Genomic DNA, 23,783 nt, shown 5'->3' with positions numbered 1-23,783 from the left:
CTTTGACTTTTTAAGTGAAAATATATCGATGTGTACATGGTCAAAGTAAAGGGAGTGTGCAAAGCAAGTTTGTGCAATTCTGGGATATTTTTTAAGTGAAAATATGTCGACGTGTACATGGATAAAGTCAAAGGAGTGCGCTATTTCATTTTTGTGCAATTCGGGGATTTTTTTTAAGTGAAAATAAGTCAATGTGTACATGGATACCGAGTTTGTGCAATTGTTTGTCTTGTTATTTTGGCTTTGTGTAGCAGCGATATTTGGTGCAAAAATCGCCGCTACACAAGCCAAAATAACAAGTCAAAGAATTGCACAAAATCGGTATCCATGTACCACCAAGTTTTGCCAAGGGGTACCCTAAACTATACTTTTACGCAAGTTTTTCTGAGGGATTCAGGATTGTTGCTGTGTTTTTCTTATAATGGCAAGTTAAAAATAAAGAGAGTGCACAGAAATGTCAAGATTAACTCCAAATACTATCAGGAACATATTTTATCGCCAATTTTTCTGAATGAAATACCATCGCTTTACCCACAGTGCCATCAATCTGCGAGACTCCATCAGGACAAAGCTAGCAGTCACACATAAAATTCCACTGTAAATTTCCTAAAGGAAATGAAACAAAAAACTGGTATCAAGGCCATACCCTTCATTGATATCCGTACTAAATCTCCCGATGTGTCACGTATGGAGTTTTGTGCTTTCGGACTTTTAAAAACTGCATTATCCAAACGTTGTCCCAAAACCCAAACAGGACTCTGGAAAGCTGTTCGGGAGAAATGGGATAGAATACCTCTTCTGCCACTTCAAAAGGCATTATTATCCTGGACATTGCGGTGTCGAAAGATACTTCAGAATAAGGGATGTCAAATCGAACATTTAAAACGCAATAATTTTATGTAGTTTAGTTTTGTGAATACAATATACATTGTCTAAAAAATGTGTGAACAGTCTCTGTATTAGATTGCGAGATTTATAAAATTTGAGAACTGTAAATTATAAGCAATATATTCTATAATCTAAGCAACATTATATTTTTTATAGTCAGACATATTATAAAAATGTTATAAAAGCAATAATGAAACATAATTTTGGTCTATGAATTCATGGAGTTACACATCCCTATAGTTCCAATTTAAAAAATGAGGCAAAAAAGTATTTTTAGACCATGGTAATTTTGATCATTGCCCATTTTAAGAAACATCTAAGAAGTCTAAATTGCATGTCTAAATTTCCTTAGCAAAGGAAACACCAAGAGTTTACCTCATGCTACTAAAAATTTGTTTTTTTTCTTTGGGGGGAAATGAAGTTTATAATATACCGGGTGGCCATAATTAAATTGACAGTGCTCACAGTTTCCTGTAGCCCAATCTATTTGTGAGAATGACACCACATATTGTAGGAAGATTAAACAAGACGGGAGATGAAGGATTCCGCGAAAAAACAAATTAACTCCAAAACTCACCGCTAGAGGAATATTTGGCGCTGTGTAATAGAAAATAGTGTTAACAAATGCAAATCAATACAGAAATTACCTTTTATTTTGCATTCAAATGAGGTTCAATGTGGCTGCCGTTGTTGTGGACCACATATTGCATTCTGTGCACAGTATGCACAACAGCAGAAATTAGAATCTCCAGTACAGTCCGTGATATGTTATCCTTCAACGTAGCCAGGTCCTGGACCACTCCTTGATAGACCTTAGACTTAAGGTAACCCCATAGCCAGAAGTTGCATGGGGTAAGATCAGGCAACCAAGGTGGCCATGCAGTTGGAAAGTAGCGGCTAATGACTCTTTCTGTTGTGAATTTCTGTCGTAGCATCTGTTGCACCCATACAGTAATGTGTGGAGGGGCTCCATCTTGCATGAAAATGATTTCTCCCGGGCATTGTCTTTGCTGAAGTGCCAGAATGACAAAGCTGTGATGATATTTCTTTCCGGTAACAGAACAGGTTTCCTGTCCTGTCGCGGTAATGTTCTCTTAGAAGAATGGACCTACGATAAATTCCGCTGGGAACTCGCACGAAACAGTTACCTTTGGTGAATGTAAGGGAATTGCTGTGACTGCGTGTGGGGGTTTGTCATCCCAAATTCAGCAGTTCTGGGTATTCACAGTTCCATTCAGGTAAAAGTGGGCCTCGTCTCTCCGTAAGATTTTCCACGACCAAGCATCATCCACCTCCATTCTGGCAAGAAAGTTGAGAGCTAAAGTCAATCGCTTATCATGGTCTGGGTACAGTAACTCCTGTACACGTCTGATCTTGTACTGATAGAAGTTGATAATCTTTCATAAGATTTTCCATACCGTACTGTAAGGCATATCCATATTCCGTGCTACACCACGAGTGCTAGAGGTGGCAGCAATATTGTCTGGTCCTCTGTCAACAATCGTCGTGGCAACTGCTTTGATTGTATCCTGTGATACAGGTTTTTGTGCTCTGCCTGACTGAACCTTCAGAGAACCTGTTTTCTCAAACGTCACAACCATTGCTTTTAGCCCATTAACTGACACAGGACCGCTACCTATATGCATTTTTTTGTGCGTTCTAAAAGGACAAAGAGGGGCTGACGCGTTGCACTGGTTGAGGTGAAAGAATTTGACCAGTAATGCACGCTAGACTAAAGAAGGAGACATTGCACATAAAAACTTTCAATCCAATTGATTCGAAACGTAACACATTGCCTTTTAAAACCCAAGCAGCTGGCACCGTGCGAATGGATGTAACGTGAAATTTGAATAAAGAACTTCTTCTGCTCAGCGTACGTGATATTACAGATCACGAGACTTTATTGGTGTTTATGTAGATTTTACACTTTTGTAAAAGTGTTGCCATATTGCACTTGAACTAAATCAGAAAATGTACATAATAAAAGGTATTTTATTCCGTAATAATTTGCATTTGTTAACACTCTATTTTTTATTACACAGCGCCAAATATTCCCCTAGAGGTGACTTTTGGAACTAATTTGTTTTTTCGCGGAATCTTTCGTCCCCCATCTTGTTTAATCTTCCTACAAAATGTGGCGTCATTCTCGCAAATAGATCGCGCTACAGAACACTGGGAGCACTGTCAGTTTAATTATGGCCACTCGGTACATAGTTGACATATGAAAAAATGTCAAGACTCGTGTGATGTAATATTAAAAGCATCAGTTTTAACTATCAAATTTGGGCTTTTTTAAAAATATTTTAAATGTTGTGCTTTCCTAACATGAAAGTAACTTTTTAAGAAAAACATGCAGTTTATCCTCCTGCCATCAAAGCTCTGATACTTACCAAATTCGTTAAAGTTACGTGAACAGAAATGGCGGCATGTTTTTTTTCAGCTCAGTATTTAGGGTTACCATAAATAACAAGGTTATCATAATTTTTCATTTATCGCACCAAAGTGTTGCCAACAAAATTTCTCGCCCAGAAGGACTAATACTAAAGCTGTGCCCAAAACATTTCTTGCTATCTCATGCAATAACTTATTTTGTAATTTTGTTCATGAATGGGTAAATTTAGGAGAAAATGTACGTTTCCATTGACCGGGTTCTTTGTGGAAGCGCTTCCAAATGTGAAGTCATCATGCTGAACTTTAATCTCAACTACAGTACATAGTTCATGGGAAATATCAGAAATGATGCATTTCATGCTACCATAGAAGACTTTACCTGTTACGCATAGCATCAGTATAAAGTAAAATTTTAGAAGTAATGTATTTTTAGCAGGTTTAACACATTCCTTCCATGGCAAGAGAAAATGAAAAGTATATTTATGGGCACTCCTTGGCGATTTTTAGCGAAGCATGGATAGAGTTTGTGCAATTCTTTGACTTGTTATTTTGGCTACACAAAGACAAAATAACAAGTCAAAGAATTGCACAAACTTGGTATCCATGTACACATCAACCTATTTTCACTTAAAGAAACGTCAGAGAATTGCATAAACTAGGCATTGCGCACTCCCTTGACTTTGTTCATGTACACGTCGATTTGTATTCACTTAAAATGTCAAAGGAGCAGCCAACAAAAAATATATAATCTCAATAAACTGCATTTTAAATTAAACAATGAAATAACATAAAAAAAGGAAATTCATCTTAGCACTACACAAAGGAAATATCCACTTACCTTATTTACAAATTTCCTTGTCTTCATTCAGACAAAATTCCTTAACAGCATCCAAAAACTTGCTAAAATTGTCTGAACTATAATCTTTATACTGGCATCACCACATAAATTTGCAAATATAAGAGTAGAAAATGTAGTGCAAGTATCCTTTGACATTTGACCATACGCATTTCCTTCCTACAAGCACGACACTTATAACGACAACTTAGTAAGCCTTCATTTATACACCAGTCAATAAGTGCTTTTTACCCCTTTTGTTCGAAATTGTACAGAAACTTCAAATTAATCTTGCAGCATTCAACCATTTCACCGTGTAAACCACAAAATAACAACGTACAAAAATTCGTCCCATCATTCAAATTCACTGCAATCACACAACCAGTTCCGTCATAATAGGGTTTCCATAGCATTCAACTACTCGGGTTACTATAAATGGAACAACTTTGCGGTAATCCAAGGGGCACCATTTGATCTACTCTAACCTTATTTTAATGCCAAACTTCTTATGCTATTTTATACTTGCAATTATGTAGTTTTAATATATTGCCTTAATTTCTGGGACAGAGTTCAAGGTCCACAAATATGTATATGTTCACAAAAAGTATTCTAGCTGTGTATATGCGTCTTTGCCAGTCACAAGGTTAAGGAAAAAATTGTGACTATAAATTCATATGAATTGTTAATCAGACCTGCCAACTGTCCTGATTTTCAACTGTATTCCCATCAACCCAATTTATGACTGTTTCTCTCAGTTTTTTATTATTTCTAATGAGTTTAATGTATTTTGGCTTAATATTTTATTATCTGCAACAAAAATGTAATTTCTGGTATCTAAAATTGCATGTCACCTCTTTCCAGCAGACCTATAAAAGAAAGGCATTTTATGATAATTGTATGGTTCATAGTTGCTTCCCTGTTCATAAATGATAATTCTGTTTGAAAACAGTACCACAGAAAACTCGGTAATTGTAAACAGTAAAGTGCAGAATCGCCCACTTATTGCTTTTTAAATGAGTAAAAACAATTGCATTTTTGTCAATTTTCTTTTACTTTTTAAGTGAAAATATTTCGATATATACACAGATAAAGTCAAGGGAGTGCATAGTGCCATTTTTGTGCAATTCTGGGAATTTTTTTAAGTGAAAATAGGTTGTTGTGTACATAAATACCAAATATGTGCAATTCTTAAAAACATGCTGTGGGTGATTCTGCACTTTCCCCACTGTAAACATTGTCAAAATCACATAGCATTTTAAATTCCTTCATAAGAATAGAATCAAGTAGAAATCGATTTTGTGCACCATCCTTTAAGAAAAATCACCATGCCTTCTGAGTGATTTAATTATGTTTATATAGACATTGGTAGTCCTGTGCTTCCATCTGAAGGTTACCAATACCTGCTGTCCTGCATCAACAAATTTTGCTAGCCTGCTCAAAGCTTTACCTATACAAAACATCTCTGCTGAATCTGTGGTTTGACAATTCATCTCCCTTTGGATTACACGATTTGGTGTCCCATTAGTTACAACAACTGATCTGGCAATTTCAGTCATACCTTTCCTTTTCTCTGACATCTGTGCTGGGAATACATTGAATCTGCACTTCGCTGTATCATACACCTGCAAATGGACCAGTGGAACATTTGCACTATGACCTAAAAGCAGCCCTCAAGTGTAATAATAAACACTTGAAGGACTTGACACTTAACTCTTGTGCTTCTTGTAGTGTGTTTTTCCTTCAAACAAGACTTCCAAGGAACATTCACTGAAACATTTTTATGGCATGATGTTTCGACTATCATCTGAGTTCTTTTAATCATCCCCTGCTCTAGTTGAACATTGTCCTTCTTCCAGATGTAATTGACAAGTGATGAAAACACTTTCTCTGACTTCTACAACATGCCTCAACATGTCCTCCTTGTTTGCTTCCTGCACTGAGCACTTGCACTCATCTTTTTCTGCCTAAGGATGTGGTGAAAACCTCCTCTCACTTCTGCATATAGTATAGTAGTCCCTTCGAAGTGTGCACACAGCAACAAACATTTCACAGTTCTTGTGCATAGCCAAAAAAATCATTCTAGGAGTCAATCAGCTGACACCTGCATTCTTCAATGCTTCCAATCCTCCGATCCCCACAATCAATGATTCTGTTGCTATGTTTGACCTTCTGCTTCTTCCCAGTTCTCCACCACTCATCATGTGTGTAGATATTAGTACCATATCTTTCATACTTGGGGGGGGGGATACTGGGGAGAACTCTTAAGAGCCGTTCAGACGGGGGGGGGATCTGAGCTGACAGAGACAACTGACTTAACCAACCCATCTCCAAAACCAGTTTTCCCCCAATAGAGTGACGAGTTGAAAAATCTGAACTGCACACATAGCGGAGCTAGTCATCACATGGAACTGATTCTCTTAGCTCAGATAAACCCCAGCCTGAACGGCCCTTTAACCCTTTCGCCATCCTCTCCTGTCCGCAGAAGTTTCTCCCCAGAAGCTCTCTGTTTTTCGAAACGTGTAATGTTGTTTTCTCTGTACATCATAAAATTCCATACATAACTTTCGTAGTGGATGAATCTAAATGAATACTAAGTAAAATTATAAGGAAATAAAGCATAATGGAAAAGTAATAATATCTCTTCTTATTTGTAACAGCAGGATAATTTGATAACTTCTGATCCAGGCGATCCACTCCTCCCGTTTTGTTGTTGTAATCTTTTACAATGTTTGGTTCTTTTACAGTTCTTTTCTGTGTTTCAACATCAATCATCGAGTTATTATGGACTGTATTCATCAAACGTATATCCTTCTTGTCTTTCCAAGTCACAACCTCATTTTTTCTCTTTTTCTGCAGAGTAGACATTGAAGCCATCTCTCACTGTCTTGCATCTTATGTAAAATGGCGCGGATATTAATAAAATGCGAGGGAAATTCAATTAAAATGCGGCGCAATCTTAAATCAACAGGTATCAGTTCACTAAAAGTTTGAATAGGAGTTCCATTTGCTGCATAAAGTTGTAACTTGGTAAGGCACTTTTGTTCGTGAAAATGTGGTGGAATGACAGAAACACCAGCCCCAGTGTCTACAAGAAACTTTAAACCCAAATTCTAATCCATGACGAAAAGGCGTGCAAAATTCCGGCTGCTGTCTTTCATGACTTCGAGCGACGGCCCTTCTCGTTTCCTTGGCCGTTATAACGACACGGTGGGCGGCATTTGTTTGCCTTGTTTCCAAATTTGTGGTGATAAAAACAAATACCCGGAGGAGGGCTTTCATAACGTTTCCTCAGAGGGCTACAACGTGTATTTCGACCACGTGATGGGGAGCAGATGTGCTAAAAAGGTTCAGCTTGGAGCTACTAACTGAGCGACCTGCTTGGACAAATCATTAATTTGAGCCTGTAACACCACTACTTAGACCAGGAGCATGCACTGCGTGTATTTGCTCTAGAATGGCCAGCTCTTGAATTTTATCAGCGATTTTTGGGTATCTTTTTAAGTGGCTCACTGCTGGCTGCTAAAATGGCTTGCATGTTAGATGGGCATCTATTCATCCATAATGTTTTAAGAATGTTATCTGTTAGGTTACCGGCGGCTAAGTCTGACATTTTAGATAGCAATTGAAAAGGCCTCATATCACCTAAATGTAAATCTTGCAACAGCTGCTTGATTTTAACTGTCTCGGATTCTTCATAAACAGAAATTAATTATTTTTTTTTAAAGATTTGTATTTGTCCGTCGCCGGTGGATTCTGAATTATTTCACAAGCTAATTGAAGTACCTCTAGCATGGCGATCACTGTATAAAATTGAGTTTCGTCGGCAGTAATGTGACTCAATTTAAACTGCATTTGAATGAACCATAACGATGGGTCTCGGCGACAAAAAGGTGGTGTCTTAATTGCCACTCGTGCCAATTGTGAAGCAGCATCATTGTCAACCATTTTAGATCAATCAAGTACGCAGAACGCAGAAAAATAAGCACTATGTGTATAGTGACACAGTTTCTTGGTACTTTAAATCAGAGAACTTGGCGGCTCATAGTCAGCAGACGATACATGTATTCGCTAAAATTATGACAGAAATATGTTGACTCACCAGAATGCAGCACAACACTTGAAATCGTAGGTGAAATGTCTTACTTGCATCACTGGATAACTTATTGTTGCTTAGAATTTTGACATACAAACTGCATATTCATGCAACATTGCATGTTGCTATTTGTAATAAATCTGGGTCACCAGTTATGGTAGTACAATTTTTTAGACATATAATTAAACATTGCTTTTTAATAAAATAATTTCATTTGTATAATAAGCCGTTTTGAACAATAATATATAAAGCATACTGGACAAGCAATTATGATAACAAGAACAGAAAGTTTTTAATAGAATAAACATTACAGTCAAAAGTCGTTAATCCGGACTCGTCGGGACCGATTTTTCCGGATTATAGATCATCAGTTTAAATCTGGTAAGATGGCATGCAGAAATTATAAAATTAAAAATATGAAACCGTAATTTATGAAATAAAGAACAGGTATCAAATTTACAAAAAAAAGAAGCTTAATATTTATTTGTTTACTTTATTAAACATTTCTTTCAGTGTAAGTTGTTTAAGTTGCTTTGTTTTTTATGTGATAATAAATTTTCTTTAATTCTATAAACAGACATAATTTCTTGGTCAGTTACAAAGTTCCACTGTTCTAGTTCTATAATTGCTGTGTCGAGAATACCGACTAATTTGTCAATCGAAATTTTTTCGTTTTCAATAACCTCTGTCACTTTCTTCGCTATCGGAAGCGAATTATAATGACGAGGAATTTGATTTAAATCATATCAAAGACGGAGTACATCAAGATGAAATACTACATTTAGTAAGGAATTATAAGCCAAATAAAATAAAAACATCTGCCCTGAAGATAAGGATAGTGCTGACAGATCAACTTCCAATACATTGCGCGCGGCGTTAAAGATAAACAAAGTTTAGATAAACAAACGTTAAGGTTTAGATAAACAAACGTTAAGGTTTAGATAAACAAAGGATATGCCTTTATCCATTTTTTGCAGCAATTCCCCCTTTTTGTTTAATGGACTTCAAAACATACTTTCGCTTTGTAGATCCTTTACATATTAGTAAATATATATCAGAAATTCTATTTGACATAATTAAAAGTTCAAGCTTACTTTTATAAAATTGCTCTAACAATCTGCAAAAAATAATAAGCCAAATCCAATTCGAAGATTAAGGAACAACGCAATCTGCAACATTAACTGAATTAGATAATTTTCGCTTGTAGCTTATACCGTCCGTTATACATTAAACGCGCATTCGTAAACGTATTTTGCGCACGCGCACACACGTATTCGCAGCCATAAAGGTCAACGCGACGCATGCGCAGAAAGTTTGTAGCTTTGAGGTCCGGATTATAGATCATTCCGGATTATGGGTGTCCGAATTAACGACTTTTGACTGTATTTTGTTTTTCGTTGCTATGAGTTACCAGACTGGCAGCGTTGAATTGTAGTAGGGAGGTTGCTAAAATGTATTTTACTAAAATTTATTACTTCACTTAAATAAAATAATCAGAAAATGTTTATTCATGTAACTAAATGAAAGAAAATATATTTTCCCCCTTTTACAGGAGAATTTTAGAGGTGATGGAAGAAGTTGCTTTGATTATCGCATGGTTGAGTTAGAAACCGGTGTTATTGCAAACTGCAATGGATCTGCTCTTGTTAAACTTGTAAGTGTCAAGTTATATTACAATTAATATACCTGATTGTATATAAATTGTAATATTTTAATATTACAATTTTTAAATAATCTAAGTCAACTTGCTGAATGAGATTTTGAGCATGTATCCTTAACTGTTAAATATTGCTTTATGATTCTATTTTATTATTAGCTGTAATGTATTTTGTATTCATTGGATAATTGTTTTGGCATTGCAGTAAAAATCAAACCATGACTTCTATAATTCTTTTTTCCTTTTTGGTATTATATGTGTTTATTTATATATTCAGGCTGAAACAAAACTTCTAGCTGGTGTGAAAGCAGAATTAACTACACCTCCACCAAATGTCCCAAACCGAGGTTGGATTGAAGTGTCAATTGAAAGGTGCAATTTCTATATTATTTTTGTGTAGAAATTATTTTAGTAGTGATACATTTTATTTTTAGTGATAATTATTTGATATGTAAATTAGGAAATTGAATATTCTGTCTCTGATACAGCTTTATGCTGTGTAAGGATTGTAATTGATTTTCTAGGTATGCTGTGTCTTAAGTACGTTACTTAACAAAGGCTGGCTATAGTGTAAAACTAAAAGTCATGTGGGTCAGAATACTAAGCCATGGATACTTTTAGGGTACCCTTACCTGTTCCTGTGAATCTATGTAGTTACTCAGCAACATATTTGGAAATGTAATGATAAATTTTAGCCATGCTCTGGCAAATGCCATCATTGATGCCTAAATAAGGGATGATATAAATAAATGATTATACTTCATCATTTAAAACAATTTGTGATTTGAAAAACAATTGCATGAATTCTATTCGTACATCATTGAATAAAACTAAAAAAAATTTGACAATGAACTTTATGCTTCGTTACTTACTAGACAAAAGTGTCCAGCATGATATTAAGTACTGTTACTTTTAATACTACTGTTTGGGTCTCGTCCCAAATAACACACACTAAATAAATTCGCTGGTTCGATTCTTTATTAATTCTCATAATTAATTACAATTAACTCATAGCTGTGACCAGCCCTCTTACGCCGTCGATGGCGATTCTCAAACTCATTTGATCATCACATTACAGATGCGCATGCGCGAACATGCCGCCCCGCGTTGCAAAGCTTAGCATTCAACTATTGTAATTAAGATACAGCAGAAAAAATTAAACAAGTATATCATAAACAATTTTGAATAAGTACTATTACATAAAAATCATTATTATAATTAGACATTTACCATATACATAAGTGTACAACTCAAAGCAATACAATATAACATTTCAGTTACATAATGACATTTTATGTGAAACAGATTCAATACTGTACAATAACTATAAAGACAATACTCATTTTTGTATTGGTAAGACACATAATTTGGTAATTGGTCGTTTGAAAGTTCCAGTTTGAGTTTTTACATTACACACGTGAACTTTTCCATCTTTACCATAAAATACTTCTATTATACGACCAACCGCCCAATTACAACAAGGCAAATTATCTTTAATTAAGACCATGTCTCCAACTTGTATATTGTTTTTAGAACTTTGCCATTTAGATCGATTTTGCAAATGACTTAAATAATTGCACTTCCATTTTTTCCAGATAATTTGTACTAATCTTGTGATCTGTTGCCACAATTTTAACCTGTTAATGTTAACTTCCGTGATATCTGGCTCAGGGATCGAATTAATTGCTCTACCAATTAAAAAATGCCCAGGTGTTAGAACCTCTAAATCATCAATGTCCGAAGACAAGGGTGTCAATGGTCGGGAATTTAAAATTCCTTCAATCTGAATCATAATTGTTAAAAATTGTTCAAATGTCAATTTTGCATTACCTACAACACGTTTGAAATGGTACTTAAAAGATTTAACTCCAGCCTCCCAAAGGCCTCCAAAATTAGGTGCTCTGGGAGGGAGAAATTTCCATTCGATGTTCTCAGAACTCAAATAACCAGCTAAAAGCTCATCTTGTTCGTTCACTAGTTTGTTTAACCTCTTTAATTCTGCATTTGCACCTACAAAATTTGTAGCGTTATCACTAAATAGTGTTAAACTTTTACCTCTTCGTGCAAAGAAACGTTTCAAGGTAGCTATTAATGCTTCAGATGTTAGGTCTGTTACCAGCTCTAAATGAATGGCTTTAGTAACCATACAAATGAATATACACACATAAACTTTTTGATATGTACCTTTTCTCTGGTTTTTGTACTTAATTAAGAATAGGCCACAGAGGTCAACTCCAGTACAATTGAATGTAAGATTAGCTGTGATTCTTTCCTTGGGTAAATCACCCATGATTTGCTGAGCTACAATGGGATTAGCTTTAAAACATATTATGCAATTTTTTACAATTTTTCTACAAACATTTCTACCACTTACAATCCAAAATTTTTGTCTTATATGATATAACAAAGATTGAGGACCCACATGCAAATATTTTAAATGATAGTAATTAACTATTAACTCTGTTAATTTATGTTTAGAAGGCAGAATAATAGGAAATTTTTTCTCATAAGTTAAATTGCTATTTTTTAATCTACCTCCAACTCTCAACAGTCCATTACTGTCAATGAAAGGGTTAAGACTTTTTATAGAACTATTTCTTGGAACAATACCTGATTTTTTAAGATCATTTATCTCATTTATAAAATACTCACCCTGTACTAATTTTATTAAAGTTTCTTCAGCTACTCTTCTTCCACTTGTAAATTACCTACCTGCTTTTGTTCTTGCTTACAATTCTTGTAAAACCTAAAACAAAAACTTATAATACAAATTAATTTTAAATACTTATTACTGCAATTCAATAAATCATTAACAAAATTATTCACATTCAGATTTAAACATGTAGATAGTTCAGAATCAGCAAAGTTTTTAAGTTCATTACTGTCCTTTTCAGTAATTGCTGCAGGTATAACTCTTATAGGGTACTCATCCTTCATTAAGAAGTCAGGCCCGTTCCACCACAGTTGACTTAGTTGCAGTTTTTTGGCAGACATACCTCTAGATATGAGATCTGATGGGTTTTCTTCAGAAGCGATATGATGCCACTGTGCTATTTCAGTCAGATCCTGTATCTTTGAAATCCGGTTTGCAACAAATGTCTTGAGCAGGTGTGGCTCTTTGTTGATCCATGACAGCACAATCATAGAATCATTCCAAAGGTGGATAGCAGTAAGCTCCAATTTTAACGATGATTTCACTCGATGCATTAGTTTAGCTAATAGCACTGCTGCGCAAAGCTCAAGTCTTGGGATTGTAGTCTTCTTTAGGGGTGAGACACGTGATTTACTGCATACCAACCTCACTGATGTATGGTTTGTTGCTGATGTTGCTTTACAGTAGATAACTGCTCCATAGGCGGCCTCTGAGGCATCACAGAAACCATGTAATTCAATCTTGATTCTATCCGGTAATAAAATACATCTATGGACTTCAATGTTGTTAATTAGCTGCAAGGTAACGGAGAATTCTTTCCATTCTTTAGCCTCCTTTTCTGGCAAAACATCATTCCAGCTCAATTTTAACAGCCATAATTTCTGCATAAATATTTTTGCTACAATTATAACTGGGGAAACTATACCAATGGGTCAAAGATGCGAGATATGACGGATAACACTTGCTGTTTCGTAACCTTTACGTTGTCTTCGATTTTAATGTTGAAGCTCAAACAATCTCCTTTTGACTTCCATAAAATAACTAATGCTTTAGATTCTTCTGATTTACCAAAGGGATATGTTTTGTCGTTTGTTTAACACAGTTCAGTAGCATTACTACACCACTTATGGAGTAACATACCTCCACTCTTCAAAATGCCTATTAACTGATTTTGAAGTTCTAACGCAGAACTTAGCGAATCAGCTCCAGATAGAATATCGTCCATGTACATGTCTTCTCTCAGTACAGGTGCTGCTAAAGGAAATTTATCTCCTTCGTCCTTTGACAGCTGTACAAGTGTTCTCATTGCTAAAAATGGTGCACTCACAGTTCCATAGGTAACGGTAGTTAGCTCAAAGTTTTTAACTGGCTTATCAATGCCTTCTTTCCATAAAATCCTTTGCAACTTCCACTGATCTGGATGGATAGAAATAGCTCGATACATCTTTTGCATATCAGCAGTGAAAGCAAAAATATATTTCCTGAATCTCAGCATAATTGAGAATAAATCATCTTGTATCACACCTCCATTATACTGTATAGAATTTAGAGAGTTTCCTTTGGTTGTCAAAGAAGAAGCGTTAAATACTACCCTCAAGGGAGTCGACTTACTTTTCTCTTCTCCCCTATATACTCCAATATGAGGAATGTAATATGAACCTCGTTCCTCCTCGCTTTCACTCACCTCGACCATATGTCCTAACTGTTGATATTCTTTTAAAAAATCTGAATATAATTTTAAATATTCGGGATTCTTTACTAAGCGTTTCCATAAGGAATTTAATTTACTCGTTGCAATTTGTTTAGAACTTCCTAAAGTGTCCGGATCCTCCTTTAATGGCATTTTAACAACGTACCTACCGGTTTTATCTCGTGTATAATTTTCTACGAAATGCTTCTCACAAATTAGAAATTCTTTGTTTTTGTGTTTATCAGTTTCAATATTTTCTAATTCCCAAAATTTTCTAAGAGCTTTATCTAAGTTATCTTCTTCCTTTATCAACCCATAATGAACCCTGTTTTCAGTCTCTGTTGGAATACTTCCAGACACGATAAAACCAAAAACTGTATCTTGAAAAATAAGATCAGGATTATTCATTCGAATTTGACTCGGTTTCAAAAGTTCATAAAAAACTCCCGCTCCCAACAACATATCTACCCTTTCTGGAACATTAAATCCTTCATCTGCTAATTTTAAATTAGGAAGATCTTGCACTGAAATTTTAATTTTGCGCGAAGGTGTTAAATCAGCAGTTATTTTTGGAATTACTAAAAGTCCAAATTCTTTATAAAAGTTCCTTCTTTATTGCATATCGAAGCATTAATTTTATACTTTATTGTTAAAGTAGCATCATTTATTCCCGAAACGGAAATGTTTGTTTTTTCTTTCTCTAACTGCAAATGCTCAATAAAATTCGGTGTCAAAAAGTTCGACATACTGCCCGGTCCAGCAGACACTTCACTCTGTGTTTTTTCCCCTCGTTATCAATTAGAAAACATACGACTGTTGAAAGCAGAACTGTACTCTGTTTATTCGAATAATTGCTAATAAATGCCTTTTGAACGAACTCCTGCGTATTAACATTCAAGGTCGATGAGTCATCTCGTTTGGGAACGTTGCAGTCAGATACATTTGTTTTGTTTTTATTTTGTTCCGATTCCTTTACGATGTTATTTGCTTTCGGAAAGTGAATAGTTTTGTGGTGCCGTTTTTGACAAAAACAAGAATATTTCGATGGGCAATTTGATACTGCATGCATGTGTAGACAGTTAAAACATAATTTATTAGATTTCACAACCTGTACTCTTTCTTGTACCGGTAATTTTAAATACGATGGGCATTTTGCCAATCCGTGATTCTCGTGGCATAAAATACAGTTCTCTGTTTTAACATCTGATAAAAACACTTTAGCTACACTTTTTGAACTATTATACTTACGATTAACATGAGAATTCTCAGTAAGAGGTTTTCCTCGTGACGTAAAATATAAATCTATTTCTTTACCTAACTTACTAGGTGAAAACCATGAATCACCTTGCCTCACAGCAATGTGAGAAGCTGTTCCTGTATCTAAAGATTGGTATAACCTATCTGAAACTATTAATTGTTTGAGGGTCTCGAAGTCAGTTACCTTCTTTAATTTTAAATAATAATCCCATGCAGTTACTAAGCGTGAAGCAAACTGCACTTGAGTTTCATGTGGTTGTTTAACAGTTTTTCTAAAGTTTTCTAAACACGAATATGGGGTTGGCTGAAACTCCTTCAGAACTACTTCTTTTACTTTTTCATAATTCGCGATATCCTTATCATGTAAATAGGTTATTATATTCGAAGCTTTGTCTCCTAACTGATTTAACAGAATTTCTGCTTTATAGTCCTCCGAAACATTTTTTGTAATAAACGCTCGTTCTAATGACGAAAAGAAAAATCCCCAACTCTCAGGCCGTATAGGAATTTTTACAGTTAAGGTTCTGATACTTTTTATTAATTGATCTAGTGACTCTGATTTTGTTTCGGTTTCGCTTACAAAATCAAGTTTAGTTTCTGCTTTAAGCTTAGCCAACTCATTCTTTGATCTCTCAAGTTTTAATTTTTCTAACTCGACAAGTTTTTGCTCTTCCCGTTTTCTATTTTCGATAATAGAGTTTGCTATCTCTTTTACTAAATCTTGTTTAGTTTTAAAAATTTCACTATTCTCAATAATATCAGTCAAATCTGCTATAGTCATTTTTTCGTCAACATTTAGATTTATTTCTAAGGCAATAAGCCTTAAATCTTCCTTTTTAGCACCCTTAAATAACATTGTTATTTATAACAGAACAAGCACAGAAAGTACAGAATTAACAAGAGAGGAATCACTTACCGCTGCAGTGATTCACTTTTGATGAACATCCGTATCCAAAATCAGCAATATTCGTTGAAAAGAACAAGCTTGGAATACTGGCAAACACAAACACTCCTGTGTTCTCAAAAACGAAACACTACTTATTCATGCACAAACTCACACTCCGGTCGACTACGACCAGATATGTTTGGGTCTCGTCCCAAATAACACACACTAAATAAATTCGCTGGTTCGATTCTTTATTAATTCTCATAATTAATTACAATTAACTCATAGCTGTGACCAGCCCTCTTACACCGTCGATGGCGATTCTCAAACTCATTTGATCATCACATTACAGATGCGCATGCGTGGATTACATTACAGATGCGCAGGCACGAACAACTACTTACTTATTACTACGTACTTATATATAATCAGATAATACGTACTTGTATATTATCTGATTGACCGTGAAACTGTTCCCAAGAAGCATGATTTAGTGCCAGTTTTAGATAAGCATGATGTAACAATATGCCCATTACATCTGCACGTTTATTTGATGTAACCCAGTGGATTCTTTACAAGCCACCTTTTGTTTTATGTGCAAGGATGTAAATTAATTGTTATTTTTCTCCTTTTCATACCTGTCAACTTTTACGAATTTTTCGTAATTTTTATGAAAATGCATTTGTTTTTACGATTTTACGATTTTTTTTCCTTTTTCAAGTGTTTTTAGTGATTTTTGTCGAAATTTTTGAATTTTTCGTCAATTGCATCGTGTTTTACCGCCAACTACCCACTACTTCGAATCCAGTAACCTGCGGTTTCTCCCAACTTGCCGCTTAACCAGCCAATCCAATGCGCTGAACTTGTTTCTCCCACTCTTTTCTTTGTGGGCGCCAGATTATTTTTTTCATGTTCATTTCAGCAGCAAGGGAATTACTCAGCGAGCGTGGATTGTCGCATTCTGTTTTTTTTTTTTTTTTTCCCACGTGCTACGAATTTTCTTAATATGTCGTTGTTACGAAATGAGTTAAAAAAAAACGTATTCTCAATATTTTCGGCCTGCCTACAAAGCCGAATTTCCAACAATTAAAGAATCCTTCAAAGGAAATAACTATGCATTTTGCAACGTGTGTGTGTGTGACTTCATAATAAGTCACGGTGAAAGAAGCGACATTGTGAAGCATGTTAAGTCTAAAAAGCATGAAGTTAATGCTTCGGCTTCGACAACATCAAAGAAAGTGAATGAATTTTTTTCAAATTCGGCTACGAATTCGGATGCCGATGTCATTTTGGGAGAGTGTTTGTTTACTGCATTCCTCATCGAACACAACGTGCCGCTAAGCGCTGCCGATCACGCCGGTCAACTTTTCTGACGGATGTTTCCCGACTCCATGATTGCTCAGAAATATGCTTGTGCTCGCGCGAAAACATCTTCTATTGTGAACGAAATTGCTTGTGATGCACAAAGTAAAACGATAGCTGCACTCCAGAATTCAGTATTTTCGGTGTCAATCAATGGCAACAACGACAGCGATTGGAAGCTTTACCCCATCGTTGTCACATATTTCTGTGATGTTTCTAATGAAATGAAAACTCATCTTTTGCATCTTCCATTGTTAAATAGAGATGCTAAGGGGGAAAATATTGCCTCCTTGGTAATTAATGAGTTGAAACAACTTAACATCAAACTGCATTTCATTTGGTGCAGATAATGCTCATGTCATGGTGGGTGACAAAAAGGGTGTAGCCTCTTTCCTCAAAAAAGAACAAAATGAATTCATTGTTATTGGATGCCCATGCCACTTAATTAATTTGGCAGCAGAAAAAGCTGCAGCTGCTTTGCCATTAAATATTGACCAGCTTCTGATTGATGTGTTTTTCTATCTGGAAAAAAGTGTAAAAAGGAAAGAAAACCTAAAGAATTTCCAAGAACTGTGCTCTGGTGAAACTAGAAAAATTCTGAAATATGTATGCACGAGATGGTTATCCTTAGGCAGAGTGCTAGGAAGGTTTATTGAACAGTGGGATGCATTGCTAAAATATTTCCACGAAGAGACCAAAAAGAAACCACAGATCCCATCAAATTTGTCGGCATATAAGATTCTGAAAACCAACTTTGCTTCTAATCAAAATGCTTTAAAAGGGAAAAGCCAACACACAGAATCAAACCCTTTAAAAAGAAAATACTTAGAAGACTCCTCAAAGGTCAACTTTATTAAAGAAATTGAAGGTAAGAAGAAACAGTCTTCTATTAGCCAGGAGGAACGGATTTTCTATCTTCTTTCTTCAGATTTAACAAAGCATATTGTAGTTTTGTGTTAAGTACCATTAAGATTTTTGAAAGTGTAAATACCCTTCTACAATCAGCTTCGCCAAAATCTCCCCTGCTTATCCAAATTCTTAATGATCTTTTGAAAGAACTTTATACTAAGTTTGTAAAACCGTTCGTTGTGAAAAACAGTGTGTTGATTCGTGTTGCCTATAATAGTTTGGCAAATCAAAAGGATGACAATGATCTTATAATTGGAAATCAAACCAGGGAACTTGTAAATTCTTTGAAAGATCATGAGAAAAAAAGAATTTTTTTCAATGTTTTAGAAAGTACTTTTCCTCAGCCTGTGATTATATTGTAAGGAAGTTTCCTTTGAAAAATGAAGTTCTTTTAAATGCTGAAGTGGCAAATTTGAAACAAATTGAAAATTCATCTTTGAAAAGATTCGTTTTTTTATTGATAAATTTCCATTTTTGTTAACAATTAAAGAAAATGAATGCCATAATGATGTTTTAGATGAACTACAGAACCAATTTTCTGCTGCACAGTTTGAAGACTTTGCCAGTTCTGGAGAAGATAGACTTGATGTCCTCGTTGGTACCATAAAAAGAATAAAAAGAGCTGATGGAACACCAAAATATGATAGACTAGCAAGAGTTTTATGTGCTATTCTCGTAATTCCACGCAGTAATGCTGAGTGCGAGAGAGTCTTCAGTGTTGTGAAGAAAAACAAAACTATGTTTCGTTCATCAATTTCACCAAAAACTCTAGAAAACATTTTAATTGCTAAATGTTATGAGGAAACTAATTGTTATGACAGGAAACTTTCCACAGAATTTTTGGCTAAAGCCAAAAAATGCACTCTAAGATGTACCTTTTTTCTATTTGTATAAATTGTTATTTTTTTAACATCAAAGCATGATATTAATTCTTCGTCTTCTTCTGAATTTTGGAGAAATCTTCTGAATTTGGGGGAGAAATCTTCTGAATTTTTATCTTTAGAGGTTGGCAGGTATGCCTTTCATTAAAAAAAAAAAAAAAAAAAAAAAAAAAAAAAAATCACATTTCCAACCTGCTGTCTACAGAGCAGCAAGTAGTGGATTATTTTTGTGGAATCGTACCATCAAACAATTGTGTATTAATGGACCCAATATGATCAGCTGAATATGACTGATAAAACAATAATAGACTGGAACAGTTAGCTGCAAGAAGTTTGTATTAGAATTTCAGTTAAAATTAGAGGGCTTAACGAAGTAATAAAACAGGGTTTATAGCGGTTCTTATGAGTGCTTATAAGTTCTTATATTTGAAAATAAAATATAAAGGCCCTTTTAGGTGCTTACTTTTTCTCTAAAGCACTTAGTTTTTTGCTTTTAGTGCTTTTTTTGTAAAACGAACATGCATATCCCCCCCATACCAAAGTTGAAACTTAAACAACTTCTTCCTAAAGTTTACACCTGTCCAAGCAGCTTGTTAACGACTACTTTGACAATGTAAACGCTCACTTCGATCGAGTAGAAATGTAGGGAAGATGAGTTAGTGCTTCCGCTTCTACTTTGAACCTGTTGAAAAATCTGTCCAAGCAGCATTCCCAGAGACATCGTGACTGAGTTCTATTATGTTGAAAATGCCGAGATAGCAGCGATAGTTTAATGCATACACATCTTATGAAGTGTTATGGAACACTTCACTGCTTCATTAATAAGTTGCGCATACTTCTATAATTATGTGAGCTTATATTCATTTTTCTACAAGCATCCCTACATGAGGATGCAATAAATGTATCATATTATAAACTATAAAAATAAAAATGTAATTGTGAAAATCTGTATGTAGATCTTGGGGATGTTTATATTTGTTGCTTTGTATAAAAACATTCTGAGGTATAATTTGTTACAATTCAGCTTGGATGTGAAACACTGAGTACAAGTACTTAAGGTGTATTAAGGTTTATACAAATTATGCTAGATGGATTCTAATTTTTTTAAACTACTCCTTTCAGCATTTTAAAAGTAAAGTATAATCACTATATTTAATCATTATAAATATTTGTTGATATCACTTTATATATTATTTGTGTGTTGTCCGGAAACACTATTTCAGTAGGATCCAAAAGTAACAATTTGTAATAAATATATTCCTGTTGGAACTATGTCATAATATATATATTCTTTTATGTGTGATAATATATGTAATGCTCCCAAGTTTTTTGTTACTTCTTATTTATTTAAGATTTTCTGAATAATTAGGTATATATTATACAGTTTATTTCTGTCATGTTAATGGTAGCTTTGAATAAATATTCCATATGTTAATTTTGCATTCTGTTCTAGAAATAATACAGTTCCAGTCAGAACTCTGCATAATTAATTACATGCACAGAGAGCTACTGATTCTGTGGATTTTGGATGAATAAATATATTCTTTTTATTAATAAGTAATAAAACACATTATTACTTTTAGATTATTTTGTAAATGATTAATTAGGTGTAAATAAACAGTTATATATAGTAGATAGTAGAAAAACTTTAACTTGAATTTCAATAAACTGCAGTTGACTAAATAACTTCCCTCAATAAACTGAGTTTCTTTTAAATCGATTAACTTCCCTCAGTAAACTGAATTTCTTTGAAATTGATTAATGAATATATTTTGAAGGTGAATAAATTTCAATTATGTTTATAGAATATATTTTAAGTCCTTGTATCTGAAATACAATAAAGTTTCTGTAACTTAGGACATCCTTGTCCTGAAATTCATTTAATAGTTGATTCAATACTCCTAATTCATCGCAGCGAGTAGCCCAGTCAGGTACCCATTTCCTTTCCTTCTCTTTTTACTTCCTTGTACAAAGTAAAAAGGAAGTATTGTAATCACGAAAAGTTTCAGGTAGCGTATTTCAACGAAAATATCCCATTTTGACCACTTTCAAATGCAATTTAACGATGTATTTCCATGATATCTATATGAAAGGACAGAATAAAACACGATTTTCCTCCAAAAAAATTATAAAACTGCTTTAAAATGAATTCTGAAGAGAATTTTTCATGGTGTCTGTACGAACGTATCTCGCATAACTCAAAACGAGTAGCCTCAGAACGTTGAAATTTTATATATAGGACTGCTATAACATGTACATGTGCACCTCGTATTTTGGTTGCAATCGGCCGCACCAAACGTATATAAATATATTTATATATATATCCACTCTGTTACCCAGCTTAGTGATCTCAGTTTGTTTACTCTTATATGTTTGTAAATTGTACATTTTTTTGCTTTAAAAATGATTGAATTATGTTGTTTTTATCTTCCGGTTAAAGTTTTTATGCCTTTCGTAATTCTGGAAGTAATATTTGTACAATTATCAACAATTTAAAAGCTATTTTAGTGTGGTTAAGTTTTAAATAACATGGCGGACATATTTGTTTACATTTGAAACAACAGAATTGTAGATTTGTTGCCAATCTAGAGAGACTTAAGCTTCGCGACACAAAAATAACGCCTTCTTTTATTATTGCGAATTAAATCATGCTTAATCCTTTCTGGAATTTTTTCGAGGAAATAAGTGTTTAAGATTTACTTCGTAACTTTTAATACAGATATTTTGAGTTAATGTATTTTTGCCTTGTCGCGAAGTGAAAACTGAATTAATTGAATGAGAAATACTCAGTCGTCTGTGAAAAACTGTTTCTTTTTCGTTTTGTTTGCTTAATTTCTTTTATACATTGTTCTAGCTTTGTTATAGTATTTGAATAGAACATGTGGCAACGATTAGATAATTCTTTAAATGATATAAATTTTGTGCATTCTGAGTTATAATATGAACGAAATATAAGTAAACCTAGTGCCAGAGTGTCGCTATGGTAAACAAAGTGAATTTTAAAGAATGTATTTATTCTATTGTGATTTATGCGCTGTCGTCGAAGTAGGTTTAATTCAATCTAATAAGTTTAAATGAAATGCAAGAAAAAATGCGTATAATTTAATATTCCGTACAAGGAAGTCATGTAGTGTACACATCAGATTTTTTTTTTCAAGAACAGAAATGAATTCGTTTGAAACTGGTTCGCAGACTTCAAGCACTGCAGCTGCCATGTCGGTATTCATTTTGTAAACAAACGGAGGCAAGTTGTCAGTCTGTGCTGATTCGTGTAAACAATCTTTCAGAGTACATATCCGTTCACTCGGTTCGAGGTGCCCAGACATGAGCTGCTTGAACAGGTGTAAACTGGCCTTTATCTGGAACGTCAGATGGTGAATCATGCTCCCGGAAATAGCTTTTCGCCCCTTTCTCTGCATTAAGGTAACCTTTGGTTCACATGAGTGCAAACAGGTGCATGTTGTTCTGTTGGTCAAATAATTGCGAAAGCATTGGGAAATTCTGGTACGTTTCTTATTCTTTGCCTTCCACCCAAGACTACACACGTTTGAATTTCTATCAAGATTTTAATAATTTGCATTCTTGTTCCACATGGTCAGTTCATATTCTCATTTCTTATGATCGTTATGCTTATATTCTGAGCATATGTTTGAATATGTATAATAATATATTTGCAGTAACTGCTGAAGTATAGATAAACTTCAAAAATGGGTTTGTTTTAACACAAATTAGCTTTCTAAGGAATAATATTCGGAATGGCTTAAATAAAGCAAAAATAATGGAATAGTCAAAATTTTTTTTTTTTTTTTTTTTTTTTTTTTTTTTTTTATGCCAATGCATTATATACAGTATGGAAGTTGGGGGTCCTCCCTTTTCTCCGCAAAATCTCAAATATTGAAACTGTTACAGTTTGCAGCAAAACAAGCAATGGAGTTTTTTCTTATGACTTTCCAATCTGGATTGAATAGGACTAAAAGTTCTGCGGTCTACCAACCCAAGCGAAGAATGATTCCATTCTGTAAATTTAACACAGTCTGTTCAAAATTAGATTGAAAAACACCCCAGATTAGTAAGTCTCTTTCTTTTCCTTTATTTAGTTATTTATTCTCCGAGTACCGGCAGCTGTTGATTCCGATTATGTAATATCACGTGCAAAAGAATTAAGCTACATGTATTGCGCAATAATTTTTGCGATATTTTGCAGCGATAATCAATTTTGATGTTCAGTCTGAGATTTGTTTATGAGCACTTAAAAATTTTCAGTTCTGTTGGGCTATTTTT

The 23,783-nt window shown here is 34.4% G+C and overlaps 1 protein-coding gene across 2 annotated transcripts in view; it reads left to right on the top strand.

Moving 5' to 3' along the window:
- Positions 1 to 23,783, top strand: part of LOC118202678 (exosome complex component RRP42-like) — a 52,381-nt gene that overhangs the window by 4,246 nt on the left and 24,352 nt on the right. For both annotated transcript variants that reach the window (XM_035374854.2, XM_085827737.1), the window contains exons 2-3: positions 9,760 to 9,861; positions 10,142 to 10,236. In XM_035374854.2, the coding sequence (XP_035230745.2) occupies positions 9,760 to 9,861; positions 10,142 to 10,236 (197 nt within the window). The remainder of the gene's footprint in view (positions 1 to 9,759; positions 9,862 to 10,141; positions 10,237 to 23,783) is intronic.

The sequence above is a fragment of the Stegodyphus dumicola genome, chromosome 12 (genome assembly GCF_044657685.1).
Source record: "Stegodyphus dumicola isolate Sdum_Otavi_A_Nest chromosome 12, ASM4465768v1".
NCBI lineage: Eukaryota > Metazoa > Arthropoda > Arachnida > Araneae > Eresidae > Stegodyphus > Stegodyphus dumicola.
This window is presented reverse-complemented; position numbering and strand designations above follow the sequence as displayed.